This window comes from Daldinia vernicosa (genome assembly GCF_022497035.1).
Source record: "Daldinia vernicosa strain CBS 139.73 unplaced genomic scaffold F5Y00scaffold_13, whole genome shotgun sequence".
In the NCBI taxonomy this organism is placed as follows: domain Eukaryota; kingdom Fungi; phylum Ascomycota; class Sordariomycetes; order Xylariales; family Hypoxylaceae; genus Daldinia; species Daldinia vernicosa.
Genome location: NW_025953929.1, coordinates 615,310 through 632,656, shown reverse-complemented (window position 1 = coordinate 632,656; position 17,347 = coordinate 615,310). Strand labels below are relative to the sequence as shown.

At 48.5% G+C, this 17,347-nt stretch overlaps 5 protein-coding genes across 5 annotated transcripts; 2 read left to right on the top strand and 3 right to left on the bottom strand.

Moving 5' to 3' along the window:
• Positions 1-362: 362 nt before the first annotated feature.
• Positions 363-3,563, bottom strand: F5Y00DRAFT_232213 (uncharacterized protein). Its single transcript, XM_048007139.1, has 4 exons — positions 2,955-3,563; positions 1,027-2,891; positions 817-938; positions 363-692 (listed from the first exon to the last, which is right to left on the bottom strand). Exons 1-4 carry the CDS (start codon positions 3,049-3,051, stop codon positions 470-472), a joined length of 2,307 nt encoding a protein of 768 aa, XP_047866782.1. The 5' UTR covers positions 3,052-3,563; the 3' UTR covers positions 363-469.
• Positions 3,564-4,353: 790 nt separating this feature from the next.
• On the top strand, positions 4,354-7,312 carry F5Y00DRAFT_268229 (uncharacterized protein; the record flags this gene model as incomplete). Its single annotated transcript, XM_048012217.1, has 10 exons — positions 4,354-4,631; positions 4,718-4,794; positions 4,901-4,960; positions 5,023-5,169; positions 5,224-5,578; positions 5,735-5,910; positions 5,967-5,971; positions 6,089-6,716; positions 6,747-7,181; positions 7,287-7,312. The coding sequence occupies exons 1-10, from the start codon at positions 4,456-4,458 to the stop codon at positions 7,310-7,312; spliced, it is 2,085 nt and encodes a 694-aa protein (XP_047866781.1). The 5' UTR covers positions 4,354-4,455.
• A 364-nt stretch (positions 7,313-7,676) lies between these two features.
• F5Y00DRAFT_232210 (histidyl-tRNA synthetase) lies at positions 7,677-9,789 on the bottom strand. The gene is made up of 2 exons (XM_048007138.1): positions 9,505-9,789; positions 7,677-9,451 (listed from the first exon to the last, which is right to left on the bottom strand). Exons 1-2 carry the CDS (start codon positions 9,744-9,746, stop codon positions 8,083-8,085), a joined length of 1,611 nt encoding a protein of 536 aa, XP_047866780.1. The 5' UTR covers positions 9,747-9,789; the 3' UTR covers positions 7,677-8,082.
• A 146-nt stretch (positions 9,790-9,935) lies between these two features.
• Positions 9,936-12,221, top strand: F5Y00DRAFT_232208 (Aldedh-domain-containing protein). The gene is made up of 2 exons (XM_048007137.1): positions 9,936-10,229; positions 10,294-12,221. Exons 1-2 carry the CDS (start codon positions 10,168-10,170, stop codon positions 12,044-12,046), a joined length of 1,815 nt encoding a protein of 604 aa, XP_047866779.1. The 5' UTR covers positions 9,936-10,167; the 3' UTR covers positions 12,047-12,221.
• A 126-nt stretch (positions 12,222-12,347) lies between these two features.
• Positions 12,348-16,561, bottom strand: F5Y00DRAFT_30203 (P-loop containing nucleoside triphosphate hydrolase protein). Its single transcript, XM_048013453.1, has 5 exons — positions 15,023-16,561; positions 14,079-14,966; positions 13,945-14,017; positions 13,155-13,893; positions 12,348-13,086 (listed from the first exon to the last, which is right to left on the bottom strand). The coding sequence occupies exons 1-5, from the start codon at positions 16,322-16,324 to the stop codon at positions 12,708-12,710; spliced, it is 3,381 nt and encodes a 1,126-aa protein (XP_047866778.1). The 5' UTR covers positions 16,325-16,561; the 3' UTR covers positions 12,348-12,707.
• Positions 16,562-17,347: the final 786 nt, after the last annotated feature.

The window sequence follows — 17,347 nt, the reverse complement described above, 5'->3', positions numbered from 1 at the left end:
TAAGAGCGAGCATGAGAAAAGAGGGGGGGTTCTCGGACAACATCATTCAAGTGTTATAATCAGTTTCATGCTTTAGAGCCGAAGCAAACATTGATACTTCTCAATAACGCCCAACTCGCCCAAAGTCATAATAATCTAGCATCATAATCCCATATGGAGAGATCAGTCCCTGCAGGCAGCCATGGAACATAACCTCTCGGGAGCAACTCCTGCACCTTGGGATTTCGCGCGCGGACTATCGATACTCTGGCGAGGGTCTAGAATAAATCGCTCTAGTGGTTAACTCTAGAAGCCGAGGGACTTCCGCACCAACAAAGCGAACACTAGAAGCCCACACATACGTATAAGAACAGCCATCAAACCGTCTAGCCAAGAATGTCATGAAATATCATTATTCATTATGCAACCTCTATCAGATACCCATCATTAATCATACCAAAACTCTATGCGGGCTTAACAAATGCCCTAATCATGCGTCATAAGCGGTAGTAGGCCGAATAATATAGACCTCGCCAACAAGAATGGCACAACCGACAACCATAGAAATCGTGATAATCGGGAGGTTCACGCGGGCGAAATCGAGCCTTCGGACACGGATGTGCTTCCTGGCGAGGATGTCGCGCCAGAGGAGGCCGGCTAGAGATGCGCTGAAGGCTGTGCTGAATGCGCCGTAGTTGACGCCGAGCGCCATGCTATTGCGTATTAGTTAGCGGTGAGCAGTACGTGAGGTAGATGGAGATAGGGGTTGAATGTTGTCTGGCGCTTGGTAAACGGGTATAAATCACACCAAACGTTCCACGAGATAAAGATACGTACCTGTAAACCGTAGCCCAAAAAGTCCGGTTGGAGATGGGTGTGTTATTGGCTTGATGAATCTTCTGCCACGCCTGGATTACGCGGGAGAGAAGGATGGTGGTACCAATGTTGGTTCCCGCAAACTAAACCGGGCTCAGGGGTTAGCCGATCAAGATCAGATACTGAGGTAAATATCAGGTACCTAATAAATGAAGTTGTTTGAAAACTTACGTTGCAAAGTATCACGGAAAGAAATCCCATCCCGCCAACACTGCCGATCGTCCCCGTCTTATTCACCCAATGGTTCCAGCCGTAAGCAAATACGGGCACCCAACCTTTCGTAACCAAAGCTTGCACGAGGACAAACATGGAGAAGGCAAAGGGGACGAGTGCGAAGGGTAGATGGCTCATAACTACCGCTGCCGTTGGGAATGTCTCCTGCGCCCATCTATAACCGTCTATAGTTAGCGATACTAGCGTCGCTTTTTCATTTTCTTGGTGGATTGAGACGCTGTAACGGGGTTGCTTTTCCGTATCCACCTCTCGTTCGAATGGAATTCGGCTCTTTTCACTTATATCTCCGCTCAGTATCCCCCCAGATGGCGTCGATGAGTCTGCATGGATTGGTCTCTGGTTTCCGCCAGGCGTATTCGTCGCGCTAGTAGGGCAACCCTCGTGTAATTGGACCTCCTCACTCGGCAGCTTTATACTAGCTTTCTCGGCTCCTATAGTGATCTCGTCATCTGTGTTTGAACCGGCTAGGCTAGCGCGGGATCTGATACCACCGGTAGTGTCATGCTGGTTCTGAGATTTGGTATCCAGAGAACGGCTGTGTGACGTGCTAGGTTGAGTATCGACACCACCACTTTGCTGCTCTTGCTCTGGGTTGTGACTCGAAGTCATCCCCTCCAGTTCTTGGATTTCCCTAGCAAGTCGCTCGGCCCGAGCTCGTTCGATATCACGTCGGCCATCACGGGCGATCTTTCGTGTCTCTCCGCGATGAATCCATCCAAATGTAATGTCCCAACAAAACATGACAAACGCAGCTGGCAGAGTCACGTAAAAGACAGGGTGTTCACCGGTGCTCTGACTGGCGGCATTAATCGCAAGGATAGTGATAAGTGTTGCAGCCATGATGACGGCTCCAAATGCTGCGCCGCCCTTATCCAGGAAGGGGTTCATGATCTCTTCTAAAGATAGCAACTTGCTTTGTTCGCTGTTTGACGGACCATCCTCTTGTTCCTCGGCATTTCCCCTGGCATGGGGAATGTTAGGATTAACAGGTTTTTTAGCTTTTGCCTCTTCCGAAAGCTCATGCATCTGGATTGAGAGAGGGATAAGGGTTTCATCCGCGAATACGATGTAAAGGAGGAAGGGGAAAAGTACAATTGCTGTGATAACGACAGGGACGATCATATTGGCGGTGTAATCGATAAACCTGATATTGAAAGCGCCCGCGAGAACAAGATTGGTAGGATTAGATGACACCAAAATTGCCGATGCAATGTTCGCTACGGCAAATTGGGCGAAAATCCACGCTCTGGGATGTACGATGTTGCTCGAGACCCGGGTCATGTACGCAAGGAAGGCCGTGCCAGATAGGATGATGGGATCGTTGCCAATAAAGGTGCCAAGGCTAAAGAAGAAGGCATACAGGTAAAAAAAGAGCCTGTGGCCAAACTTCCCTCCTTTTTGGAGCACCTTAAACGCGAGGTATCTGATAAGACCAGAAGCATCGATAGAGATGGCGATATACGCCAGCGTTATGAAAAAGGCCATGATGTCGATGGGCGAGATGTGGTTAGCACCAATGGTACCACCGTACACCTCCTCTCGGCCAATTGCTAGAATAGCTAGCAGAAAGAGATCCGCTATCAGAGGCGCCGTCACAAAGTTCATGGGGAACCTAAGCCGTACGAAATGCCTAGCTATACCATGTTTCTCCTCGTCGCGATCATTATCAAGGCCAGCCTCATATTGAGAGCCTTTTTGCCGTGGGCCTATCACTCGCAAAGCAACTAGAGCATTCAGTATGGCATTTGAAATTGCCCGAGGGATGTACAATGGGATATGAAAGGGGAAAAGCACAATGATATCTGCGTGGTAGTGTAAGTAGATTGATCGAAAATGTCGTATGCTTGGGTAGATTTCGTACTTACTAGTGATGACGAAAACCACGAGGGTAACGATCGATCTCCATTCTCGAATTATATTAGTATCAAGATCGATATCGATATCGCCGAGGTCCTCAGCCATTTTGACAGTTTTTTTTTCGGAAAGGCTAGTTGATTTGTCTTGGCAAAAACTTCGTGTTCCCGTAGTATTATATCCCAATTAAATCCCAAAGATATATTGCGATATTACCCAGGAAGATTCCTTAGGAGAAAAGGAGTATGCAATCCCACTAGACATAGCCTAACATGTATATATAATGTTTTTAAAACGAAACCCTCCTTAACGCGTACATTCTGTGACGATGGGGATTTAAGACTGACGAGATTGAAGCGGTCTGAATTAGATATCTTTGGGCGGTGGGGTTAGACGGTAGAATATCTGATGGAGGCTGAAAATGGCCAAGACACTCGGGTACCTGAAAATAAAATTGTACACACCTCCACAGAACTAATTACTATTACATATATGCGTGACTCTCCTCTTCAAAACAAATGGTATCTACGAACGAGTATTAAGACAAAAGGTAAGAGAGTGAAAAAAGGGCTATGACAATGGTTGAATATTAGAAGCTATGATAGAGGCTTACTATCAGCCGCTCGTTCTAGTCAAGTTCTTCCAGTTAGGCTCTTTGTCACTGTGGCTGTGTCTGTCGAATAATAATTTAATCACGCTAGCTATGCAATTGTATGTATTGTAGTGTATAAAATCAGGGTTATGCGAATGCGGGTATCCCTATTTGCCAATCGGGATCGGGAAATGAAGCGATTGGTGTAACGCGATTAGCGGCATCCAAGAAAGGAAGGATGCGGAGAAGATCCAGTAAAACATGGTGGATTCCGGGGTTAGGCCCGCTTTATCATCCCTATTCTGTGGTTCGGTCTAGGAAGTGCGTCATTCCGTAGTCAGGTGTCTCACCTTCTAAGCGGCCCTAAGCCTTAAAGAATCCTACATCGCACAATACCTACAATACAAACGATAACCACCAAATAGTCGCCGGCTTATTATGTACCTACTCGTTCGTATTCATAAATGTATGATAATCAAAATGAGATGGGATTGAGGCTGAACAAAATCGCCCTCGGTGGCCCAGAACCGATCCGGGGCGGTGCTCGTTGGTGTTGGCGTTGGCGTTGGCGACGTATTCTAATTCAGCTGACGGGATCTTGCTTACTTTGACCATACCTACCTACATATACTTACTTGGCTGTTTGGGCAATATTGGATTACCTGTGATCATTTTACGCGTTCGTTTCGTTAGCCCTACGTTTTAGAACTGCGAGGCGATCGATGCATTTGAAGACTTATTCTGCCACTTCCACGCTTTATATCTATCTGTCCTAGCTCCTAGCCAGACTACCTACAAAACAACGCAGTGAAATAAATGTTCGAGATGGGACATTTCTCATTTGCAATCCCTCCATACCCCCCCGTACGAATGTGATTAGCACGTCTGTTTACTCCTTTTGGAGTCGTCTTTCCTAGGTCATGCCAGCGCTTCCTTCGACCTTGCTGCTGAATACCGTTGCCGGTCGAAACGTAACGCTCGAATCTGCTATTTCCCTGGCTTCTAATGCTACCAATGCTACTAACACAGACGAAATTGCCCAGGTCATCTGCGCCTGGCCGGTGTCAGGGCAGTATGGACCGGGATCGAGGGTCTTGTAAGTTGCCCTACTCGTTTGTACACAGCTCTCTATACCATTATCATTAAGTCATTATAACAAACTGATGATTGATATCTTTATAGATACTATGTCCTTGTAGCAGCTTGTGTCTTTGCTCGAAAAGCAGAGTGGCTTAGAAACGCCTGTCTAGCAGCTGCGTGTAAGTACCCAGCCCTCTACTCTTGTCGTTTGTCTATTACAGTAACCCGAAGCACTTATACAACACAATGTATACGAGAAATAGTAACTAATACGACGAATTATAGTGATTTTCCCTGCCGTCGCAGCTCTTCATGGCATTGTTCTCGCCTCGGTGCACGTAGATAGTAAGTGTTTCGAACGTCAAGCCAAAGCTTTACAACAATTAGCTAATAGCGCTTTACCTTAGCTGCCGTTGATATGGACATCTATGGGGCCTTTCAGTTTTGCTCGATTGGGATCCTAGCGGCTCCATTGTCAGTCAGGATATCTCGAACCTATTTCGAAAACCCTGGCCGGAACATAATCTTTCTTTGGACTGGCATTGTTCTTGCCGGTAAGCTTCATGTACTTCCATTACGGGTTTCGGGATATACGCTTACGAACGAAGGTCTACTCAGTTTGACAGTCGAGTTCTTTCGGATCACAACATCACCTTGCACGCACGACGAGTCGGGTCATCCTATCCCTCTTCATGACCCTAAGAATTTCCCCTACGAGAATGCCTCTTGTAACCTCACCTGCTCCATCGAGAAAGGGCCCCAGTCTCCCCTACGGCAAGGAGCTACGAATGAAATCTATGTCATACCAGCACCGAACAGACTCGCCTTCAACGCCGTTACGCTTCTCGCAGCAGCTTGCTGTATTCCCGCTGTCCTCTCGCTCGTGTCAATGTGGAATAAAATCCTTGAGATCAACTGGAAGTCAAGGTTCGGCCCAGCAAAAGGGGACCAGCTGATAGAAGGGTAAGAATATCTTAATAATCTATTTCCATCATTTAACCTATAGATAGTACATGTCGTCACGAAATAGGCACCTAATTATCATTAGCTTGGATTACCTATATATAACCTTTCCTCCCTTCAAGGATATCCGTTACTAACAATAAGTGCTACTAATAGGACGAATGGTGCCACCGTCGCGGCGATGAGTAAAGTCAATCACCACGTCAGGCTTTTCTTAAGCACACTAGAGGTTCCTCTATTCAGCGCTGCAGTAATCGCAATCATCATATTCGGCGAATTGAACTTCTTCAGCCCCGAAGTCTCATACCAGACTGAACCAATGGGTAGCATAGGTATGTGTTAATGGGCATTCGTAGCTAGTTCGAAATGCTGATAGTCATGTTCACAGGACAGGTTAGCAACCAACTATCTTCATCCCAACTCACTCTATGACTTCTTCCCATCCTTAAGACTGTCATAGAATTCTCAATCTTACCCGGGACATTTTACTAATTGCGGCACTCTGAATAGTGGGCACCCCTTGTCGGTACCGGACTTGCTGCGTTAGGGTCTCTTTATATGCTTCTAGCGGTAGATATAGAAGCTACGAAGAGAGGCGCGAACCTGTCGGATCCTATTCATCACTTCGATGACGGACAACATCCCACTAGACCCAGGGCCAGCTCTTCTCTACATAGCGGGGGTATTGAAATCACGCACTGTGATGACATTACCCATCCGGAGCATGACTTAAGAAGCTCTCCATCTATGCAAGATATGAACGGTGGTCTTTTCATTAGTTCCTCTCACTCCGTCGCCGCCCCGAGTACAGCCCACGTTCGGTCCAGCTCTTCAAACAGCGGAAGAGAAACCTCAACCGAAATTGCGCCCACCGAAAGTCGGCCATCTATGCACGACATAGGCAACAGGCGTAAAGTGTACAATACGCTGCTGGTCGTTAGCAATTACCTAGGCACAGCATCACATGATCGGTTCGACGATTCCGAGTTTAAGCACGGGAAAGCAATAGACTTCCCCGAGATCCCGGCGGAAGATAAGCGAAACCCGGACCTAGCTCGGGTTAGGGAGGCTTATAATCATCATCGCAACGACGACGAGAGCGCTAGCATACGGCCGTCGAGAGCAGGTAGCTTCGCCGGTAGTATTTCCTCTAGATATAGTATTGAAGGTAGTCCGACGATGACACGAGCAATATCAGCTCCACACCCACCCTCCCCCGTATCACGTTCATCATCACCGTCGCCTTCGACACGTGGAGTCCAGCACTCGAATACCTTACCGGCCGGCCAGAGCTCATTCGACGTACAATATCAAGACGCGTCATCGTCTGCCGGACAAACCAGAGGCAGGCCAAGACAACGACGGGACACGCTAGAGGTCCCGGTGGTCCATCCTAGTTCCTCGCGGGCCATGCAACCCTCTTCGCCAGCTGCGTCCGTTACTACTATAACCAATAGCCAGGGCTCTCCTGCAATTGTTATATCGCCTGATCCCGATACCGGCTCTACTATAGACGATATCCCTGTCCTCAACTCCCCTACCATTCGACCGAGCGAGCTAGACCCAGCACCGCAACCGAAAGCCTCACCCTACCATGAAAGGGGTACTTTCTTGGAGGGACGCTTACAAAAATCTTACGAACAAACTGAAGAAAGACTTAAACCTATGGTTGGACGCATCAAAATTCCACGACTACCTATCTTAATAGACCCCTCCGAGACGTCGTCTACATAGAACGATCGGGGCTTCTCAAATTACGGAATAAGACGGCCTACAGAAATACCCAAGTCTCATGTAACTACTGGATTTCGCTTTCATTTATTTAGTATATTGGTCTACTATAACGATAGGCTCCATTCGTGTTACGAATTGGATAACCCCAGACCCGCCTTGCCGACTCAACTAGGCAGTTTACGATCATAATGACGAGAAGAACATATTGGAATGTAATGCTATATTGTATATAAACGGTACCTTTACGAGGTGTTTTGGACATTTTGCCCATTTTGATGGAAATAGATTACATCGGCCCTAGAGATAGGAGTAAACCGACGACATATTAGGTACATAAGTTAAGAATGGCGAGGTGGTATATAGAGCAAGGTGTTTAGCGTATTACTTTAAATGTATCTAACTTATTCGCAAATGTTACTAACGTAATAAATCCACAACCCAGAGCTTCCAGTAGCGCATGCAGTTTTACCCCTTAATAAACCCAACTACCCATCAACACTAACACAACGATAAATTGAGACGGAAGATATATAAATTGAATATCCTTCCCGAGCCTTAAGCCATCTGCTTTACCTTCTTAGCTACCATTCTTTGACTAATGCCAAGTCAACATAGTTAGGGGCTTTACCTACCCCTGAATCAAGTCCAACATATTCATATCACAAGTACCTAGATCACACAAGGCCGACCAATTCCTAAACATTTTTTTTGTCTTGTTCCAAATCCTAGCGCTAGGGAAGCGCATTTATCTAAGTTATGTAGGTAGGTATCTATCTTATCGGAAGAGTCTGACTCTGTAATAACTTCTTGACCTCCTCGACCAAATTCTCTCTCGAGACAAGCTGTCCCTGGTCTTTCTCGTCCTTCTCGCCTTCTTTGCCACCCTTCCCGGTTCCTAAAACCTTTAATCGCACCTTGCCCTCTGCAAGCTCGTCCTGACCTAAGATAATGCCGAGCGGCACTTCTTCGGCAGCCTTGAACTGTTGTGGTAGACGGGGCTTGACCTTGGCGCTGAATTCGGCGCGGATGCCGGCTTCCCATAGCTGTCGCGCGATCGACATACGCTCTAGCAGCAGGCCGTTGAACTCCTTGCCACCGAACGCCATGACGTATACGTCGACCTGACGCGAGCGGCCTTCATTCTCGCCGCGCCGCGCTTTGAGGATAGTGAAAATGCGGTCGACGCCGAACGAGATGCCCACGCAGGGGATCTGCTTCTTGCCGTACATGCCAACAAGGTTGTCATATCGGCCACCTGCAGCGATACTACCTACGGCAGAAGCGTCTGCATTCTTGGATGACTTCTCCGGATATCGTGTGCCGTCCTTGTCCTTTGTATCGGCCGGTTTTTGGATGACCTCGAAGATCAGCCCTGTGTAGTAGTCCAGGCCTCGCGCCAGCGACAGGTCGAACGAGACGTTATCGAAGGTGCCTAGTGCTTTAGAATAAGAAGATAGGAGATCCATATCGGCAAGTCCAGCTTTTATCTCCTCATTGGCCGAAAGGTTCGGGTCGGCCTTAATAAACTCTATCATTTCGTCAATGGTACCGCGGTTCAGTACGAACACTCCAATTTTGTCGGCGACCTCCTCGGGGAGACCCTTTTGCTCAACCATTTCTTTCTTAACGACGTCCCAGGGTTCCTTATCCAACTTATCTACCGCTGAGCTAATTGGGCGTATCTTGTCTGCGGGAACACCTGCGACGGAAAATATGCCGTCTAGGATTCGTCTGTGGTTGGTCTTGATGGTAATGTCGAGCCCGAGGGCATTGAATGTTTCGACGATGACACGTAATATCTCTGCGTCGGGTATTATGGGGTCGTAGGCTCCGGCGATGTCGAAGTCGCACTGGTAGAACTCGCGCATCCTGCCTCGGGCGATGGCCGGCTGGTCGCGACGGTAGACCTTAGCGATCTGGTAACGCTTGATTTGCTGAACATTGTTCATAGCTAGCCAACGGGCGAAAGGCACTGTTAGATCGTAGCGTAGGGCGCATAGCTCGCCGCCCTGATCTTCGAGGTTATATATCAGACGGGCCTCCTCGCCATATTTGCCAGCCAGAATTTCCTTTAATTCGAATACGGGGGTGTCGAGGGGAGTGCCGCCGTGGAGTTTGAATATATTGCTGATGGTCTCACTGGATACTAGATTAACAAACGGGCGGTGTAAATGGTGACGGGCGAAACGTACAAGACGTGATCTCGTAGGAGAAGGTCTGCGCCCGACCAGTCGCGTGTACCCTTGGGCGCCTTCAGGGATATCTTGGCCTCTTTAGAAGCCATGTCGCCAGTTCCGGCAGAGGGGGGATATTGGTGGACAGACGATTGACACAACAGACTTGAAGGGCTAAAGAATGTTCTGGTGGTAAATGATGGTGATCTGAGCCAAGTAGAAGTTATTAGCCTATTCCCTCTGTAGAGCGCACGCAGCATTGCTTGGTGTGCCCCGCGTCGTATAGCCCGAAAAAAAAAGAGCGATTGAGGAGGGATGACTCAATGAGAGTTACCTCACTAACGTGGGGTTATACAGTTATCATGTGACATAAGGGACGTATCTGATATCGATAAGATATATCTACAGAGATGCGTACCTAGGTACCCACCTAACTTACATACAGTCGACAGCTCTTACCCCTGTCGAATCGATAATGTATAGAATGCAGGAACCAGGGGCTATCGATAACACATAATAAAATGGAGCTTCAGTTCGTAGAGCTGGTGGTACGATCATATCCTGCAATTGAACAACATCCATCAAGGAGATCATGCCAAAAGTTCCTCGGTTGAGTTGTGAACTAGCTATGTGATGATATATTCACTCAACTAGAAAGTGGTAGGGTAGGATATATATAAAATGGCGGCCAAAGATCTCGTTCAATGGATCGATGAATTCAGCATCCTCATACGAGGATTTCCGTACGTTTCTAGGTCTTCAATATTACCCCTTCTTCACGGCTATCTCATAACGACTCATATACAGGATCAAAGACTTCGCCTTCGCTGCGTTCCCCGTCATATTTGCCGTAGTTGGTGGTCTAATACTCTACAACACCCATACCGACTACTGGGATAAACCCAAGCGATACACCGTCCCAGCTCCCAAGAAACCCGACGAGCTCAAGATCCTCGACAATCCTACCATCAAGGTTTCCGGTACAACGGCCATTCAATGTTACGCCCCAGCCACAGGCCAATTCCTCGGCTTCGTCAACCCCTCCACGCCCGACGGCATCGATCGTGCCATTGCCCAGTCAGCAGCGGCACAGAAGCAATGGGCCAAGACCACGTTTAGCGAGCGGAGGAAGGTGTTGCGTACCATGTTGCAACATGTACTTGATAATCAGGAACAAATATGCCAAGTAAGCTCTTTAGATTCGGGTAAGACCATGCTAGATGCTCAGCTGGGCGAGATCATGGTCACGGCCGAGAAGCTAGAATGGACTATCAAGCACGGCGAGAAGGCCCTGCGTCCGAGCCGACGTCCGACAAATCTACTCATGGCGTATAAGAAGAATACGGTTCAATACGAACCCTTAGGTGTCGTGGCGGCTCTGGTCAGTTGGAATTACCCCTTTCATAATATGATAGGTCCTATGATCAGTGCTATCTTTGCCGGAAATGGTATTGTTGTGAAAGTTAGCGAGCAGACGTGCTGGAGCGCCGCGTATTACACGAGCATTGTAAGGGGCGCACTAGTAGCACATGGTCACGATCCCCAGCTGATACAGACCGTCGTCTGCTGGCCTCAAACTGCTGGACATTTAACGAGTCATCCTGGCATCAGTCATCTTACTTTTATCGGCAGCCGACCCGTATGCCACCATGTTGCCTCCAGCGCAGCCAAGAGCCTCATCCCCTTAGTCGCAGAGCTTGGTGGTAAAGATGCTGCTATTGTACTCGACTCAGCGGAATCCGACCTTAAGCGGATCGTTGAGACTCTACTACGTGGAACCTTCCAGGCCTCGGGACAGAACTGCATCGGTATCGAGCGAATTATTGCCGCACCTGGTGTTTACGACAAACTTGTAGCTATGCTCGGACCCCGCGTCAAAGCTCTCCGCCTCGGCCTCGACAAAGATGTCGGTGCCATGGTATCGGATGCCTCATTCACACGACTCGAGAACCTGGTCAAAGACGCCGTAGCCAACGGTGCACGACTCCTCGCCGGTGGCACTCGATACATACATCCTGACCACCCCAAGGGTTTCTACTTCCAGCCGACTCTCCTTGTCGACGTAACGCCCGACATGGCGATCGCGAATGAAGAGTGTTTCGGACCGATCATGACGATCCTTCGGTCCCCCTCGCCCAGCGCTGCAGAACTCTTACGTCTGGCCAATGCCCCCGACTTCGGCCTTGGCGCCTCAGTCTACGGGCGAGACTCAGACCCAATCTTGAAAGAAGTCGTCCACGGCGTGCGCGCAGGCGGCGTAGCCGTCAATGACTTTGCGGTGTTTTACGCTGTACAATTACCATTCGGCGGCGTCGGCGGCTCGGGATACGGACGCTTCGCAGCCGAGGAGGGATTGCGGGGCCTGTGTAATCTGAAGAGCATATGCGAGGACCGGTTCGCCTTCCTAGGGATACGGACGTCTATCCCGCCGCCCGTGCAGTATCCCGTCGGGAGCCAGGAGCGCGGATGGAGATTCGCGAAGGGTGTTGTGGGGGTTGGGTATGCGCTTACGCTGGGGGGAAAGGTGAAGGGTGTGTTAGATATTCTGAGGAATATGTAGGGTGGGGCGGAAACGATTATGAAGAGGAGACAAAGATGAGAAATGAAGATATGAAGAGGCGGGCAGGGGAGCTTGTATAGAGTGAGCCATCTGCATACATTACCTACTTAGATACCCCCAAGAGGTACCTACCTATGCACCTACCATATATAATGTTAATCGCATATAATCTGAATCCTCCTTCGTGACGGCGTTTAGGGTGTAGTAATTCGCTTCTGTTTTATTACTTCCGTTGATAACGTAGTATACGTGAAATATAACGGCGAGGTAAGACAGCATGCAGTGTAAGGCACCTTGTGTAGCAAGTAAACAATGCATTGGTATCGAAGTATCTACCTAGCCCTTCCCTTCGGAGAACTTCTCCTAAGTCCATTTATTTCTTGCCATCCTTCGTTTTACCTTTTCCTTTTCATTACTCCTTTAGTAGGGTATAAATCTACCAACCACCTCGCCATTCCTCAGAACTCCACTCCTACAATAGCATTCATACATACCTAGGTACTTTTTTATCTAGTTATTCCCTTATAAACACACTTATGCACCTAAAGTAGCGCGTGAACTGCAACTACCTACCTACAAGGAGGACCAGGACCCCTTATATGTAGGTAGGTACCTAATCCTTACAGCGCCCTCGCAACCATACATACACCCACCCCATCGTCTACGCAGCCGGAGCAACAAGCCTCCGCTGGATCTTCACCAAATTGCCAAAATCGAGCTTCTTCGCGTCCTCCGCCGGGGGCATATGCTCGCCGGACGCGATGCACAGCACGCGCATGCGCTCGTCGTATCGCAGGCCGGTGAGGAGTTTGGGCGTGATGAGGAAGTACTGGCTCGTGTGCTCGCGACACGCGATCTCGACCATGCGCTCGTGCACCATGCGCTCGTTGCGCGGGTCCATGCCCTGGTTGATCTCGTCGACGACGCGGAAGGGTGCCTGCGCCATGCTCTGCAGCGCCATGAGGTAGAAGATGGTGGAGACGGCGCGCTCGCCGCCGGATTGGCGGTGTTGGTTTAGTTGTTGGAGGGTTTCGTTTTCGCTGCATGGACGTGGGGTGTTAGTATACCTTCTAGTTATCTTCTTTAGAGGGGGAAGAGGTAAGCTTACCGGAATTTGACCTTGATCTCGATGGCCCACTGCTCAAAGTCCTCGTCCTTGTGAATGCCGACCTCGCCCGCGCAGTTGATCTGCTCGAAGTTGTAGCTAAAGGCATCGTTGATCTTGCCGACAACGTCGTCGACGCCGGGCTCCCATTGCTCCATGACTTGCTTGATCTTCCTGACATACGTTTCGAGCTTCGCGTTCAGCTCCTCCTTCTTGCGCGTCAGCTCTTGGATATCCTGCGCGCGCTTCTCGTACTGTCGTAGGATCGCGGGGTCGACCCCGTGAATCAGCTCGAGTTTAGTAGACTCGGCGCCGATCTCGAGATCGACTTCCTCCGCGGTTTTATCCTCCGCTAAGCCGGTCAGGTAAGCGAGTCGGTCATCGCCACCGTCGTCAACGGCTTCTTCTACTTTACGCTTGGCATCAATTGCTGCCTCTTTCAACCTCAGCATCTCGGCTTTGGCGTTTTTGATCTCGTCTCTCTTCTCATCAAGCTGTTGCTTGATATTGGAGTTTTGTTCTTCCAAACCTTTGACATCCGACTCGGCTTCAATAAGGCGGATCTGAGCCTCTAGCAATGCTTGGTGGGCATCGCGGATCTGAGGAAGCTGTTCTTTATGTTTCAGAACGGACCGAGCCTTCTCGATAACGAGCTGGTCCTCTTGGGCGCTATATTCAAATATTCGCTTTCGACATTCTAGAAGGTCTTTCTGCGTGTTTTCTAGGGCTCTCTTCTCCGTTGCTATATTTTTTGTTAGTCAGTGCTGCTATTCGTTGGGCAGTATCTACTTACCGATTTTATCTCCAAGCGTTGCATATAGCGTGGCAGCTTTCTGCAACTCGTTCTTCTCTCTCCTAAGTACGTCCTGTGGCGTTGTTAGAATCGCGAGCTATATATACATACATGGGTTAACAGAGGTTACTCACTATTTGTTGGCGGGTCGGCTCTACAGCCTCGTCTAGTTCTGCGATACGTCTCTTAATTTCATGTCCCTGTGCTCGTATCTCCCGTAACTCTTCATTCGCTTCGTCAATACGTCTTTGCAGCGCATTTCTTTCAGCCTGGTCAACAGGTTGGTTTGTCCAGAACTGGCCCTGCTGAACTTTTCTCGTAGAAGTTGAGACTGCATTGGCATATTCCCTGCGCCTCGTAATACGATACGTAAAGGGGCCAGAGGCCCAACTGGCTATCCCCTGACAGCTTGCTATCAGTTCATATTGCTCATTACTGATATCCCGAAGAGCAACTCCGGAGGTGTGTAGCCTCCTCTCGGAACAGAGCATCGCGAGAACTGGCTCCGGGCCTTCTAGATACTCAATGGCGTATGCGTCAAGACCCATCTCGCGAATTTGTTCCTTAGGAATGACCGGTCGAAATGAGGAGAACTCGCTACCACAAGTCCTGATTGTTACTGAAATGCCTAGCTTATTAAAGAACTGTGCGCTTAGCTTTTTGTGGTCGTTACGAGTTTGGCAGGTGAAGCAAAAGAAGTCATCCCTAGAGATGAGCGACTGGATTTGATCCGAATACTGCGGATTTGTGATGGAACAGTTGAGCATTGGCGGACCAAAGACCTCCTTCTCGAACTCATTTTGATTCTCTCGGAGCCATTCCCAACCTTTCGCAGCATCTTGGTGGACTTTTTTCAAATGAACAAGTTTCTGACCCTCTTGAGAGTTTAGAGCTTCCAAGTCCTTTTCGTATTGTTCCCTCTCTTGATTCTTCCGAGAATTTTTATCCTTCAGATCGTCGAGTTGACTACGTAATGTACGTTTCTCTGCTTCATTTTCACGCAGTATATGCTCTTGTTGTCGCTAGGTGTGTAAATCAGCAATAGAAAACTATGGGGGATAAGGATATTATCACTTACAATTTTCTGATTCCAATCAGAAGCAACAAACTCCGGGGGCTTGTTCTGCAATTTAGCCTCGAGATCCGTAATCGTCCTGCGTATTTTTGCGAGATCATTTCGCTTGGAGTTATGAGACCCTTCCTCTGCAACCTTCTTGTTTTGAATATGCTTTATCTGTTCTTCTTGGGCCTCGATATTCTGCAAAAGTCGATCGCATGCAGCCTCAGCATTCTTCAACGCATTCTTTCGCTCCCCGACTACGGCTTCGATTCGTTGCCGATATTCCTGCTTTCGATTGACAGCCTGTAGGGCAGGTCCACACGCTTCTTCCAGCTCCTGTAGCCTCTTGACCGCATCTTTGCTCCTTTGTTTCGCGTCGCTTACTATGCGACGAAGGTTATTATATTCAGCAATGGCACGGGCATTATGGAGGTCTTTGATCCTCTTCTGGATCGCTTCTCTTTCGCGAAGTCTATCTACGTCGGCCTGCGATCCCTGTTGGCGTGTCTCGTGGCCTTTCAAAGTCTCGGCGCAGGCGTCAAGTCTACTTTTGACCTCTTTATGCTTCTTATGTAGCTCCTTCAGTTGGTTGTGCCAAATGATCATCTGTTCGGGTGCAGCAGCTCGTAGGGTCTCGTGGAGAAGTTGTATAGGAGTAAGACCGGCAAACTCGGCCACCCTATCCTGGGGCAGGAATTGACATAGGTTGTCGATTTGAATGCGCAAATCACTCGTAAGGGTTTTAACAGCAGTATGCGTACTCTCTTTCCCATTGATCCACCACTTCGTCTTGTTATCCTCCTTCCGAATCTGTAGGCGGATTACATGGTTGGATAGCTCGCCCGGTCGGCCTTGTAGTTCAATCTCGACAATAGCGGTGTCTTTTCCATGCTTTACAAACTCTCCCACGTTGCTCGCCCGGCCGAGATGTTTTGGGTGGAAACCTAACCCAAGGCATATGGCACAGACCAGTGAACTCTTGCCAGTACCGTTTGGACCAATGACCATGTTGAGATTCGGGCCTGGATTGAACACGGCATGTTCGTAGGTGACAAAATCCTCGACCAAAACCCTGACTATAGCACCAGTTTGGAATTCCCCTGTGCTATTCTCATGGGGGAGGCCCGACGGCGAGCTCGATCTCTTAATCCGTCTCTGTCGCGAAACGCCCTGCTTGCTTTGATCATCTCCATCTTCATCTGATAAAGCGCCATTTGTATCACGCCTCTGCCGTTTTGGTGATTCCGCTACTGAAGACTGTTCATCGTTCTCTTCTTCGAAGCGGGCTCTCGATCGACGGCGGGGTTCTAGAGACGGCATGATTGAGAATAGGTAGTTAGATAATCGGGAAACCGGGCTTGATTTCGAGAGGATGTCGGGGTGATCGGATTAAGAGGTCATTTCAGAGGAATGCGCTTATATTGGGGGTTCGGTATCTAAATTCTGGTGGAAGGTCGACTTCATTAGATTAATAGTAGCCGAAGTGTTTGTGTGATAAAATCCATAAGCTGAAGACGCGGTTTGCTGTACTACGTAAAAACGGACGCGTTCTGCTAGTGGGGGACAAGAAGGGCACTTAAACTTGAATAAGAAATTACCCAATTAGGCAGTATATGTGGGTACTTTTTTTTTGACAGCTTAGGTACTTGGGTACATATGTATAATCCAGGTCGGAGACTGGGGTTCCTGCGGCTCGAATTTATCCACTAAGCTGATCCCTGTAATTCCAACGACACTTCGTGCCTTCAGCTTCCAGCTTGCAGCTTAACTTGGACCTAGTAGATATCTACCTTATAGGTATACCTTATATATATTCCTAAGCCTGATCCCAAGGCCTAGACATACAATTGAATATTGTTTCAAAATGCTCTCAATATTTCTTTTTCATATCCCATCTTACTAGAACTCTATAATCAATGGTTGCTACACTTGTTTGTTATTCTGATGCATACACGTCCTTGCCGTTTCCATGACTACTGGATGAAGCCGATATGTAGCATTTGATACACGTAGTTACCTTTCCTTCTCTCACCTTACCCATCTTTAGTTTAGTCTAATTCTAGTTGCTAGGTGATGCTTGCTAAGATATGCATTACGCTATGTGGTCTCCGCTGAGAATATGCAGCATTGGTGTAGAAGGTGGCAGGTGGGGGAGATATCGTACTTGCGATGGATGCAAGTGCATGCATTACCTTAGGTAAGGTACCTAACCTAAGGTATCTGTACCGGGAATTGAACAGCTGTAGAAAAGAACAACACCAAGGCAACGGTTTTGACAGCTTTTAGGAATGTTACCCCGGAAATCATACGCATCACTACGGTAGAAGGTGGGTAGCTTACGGT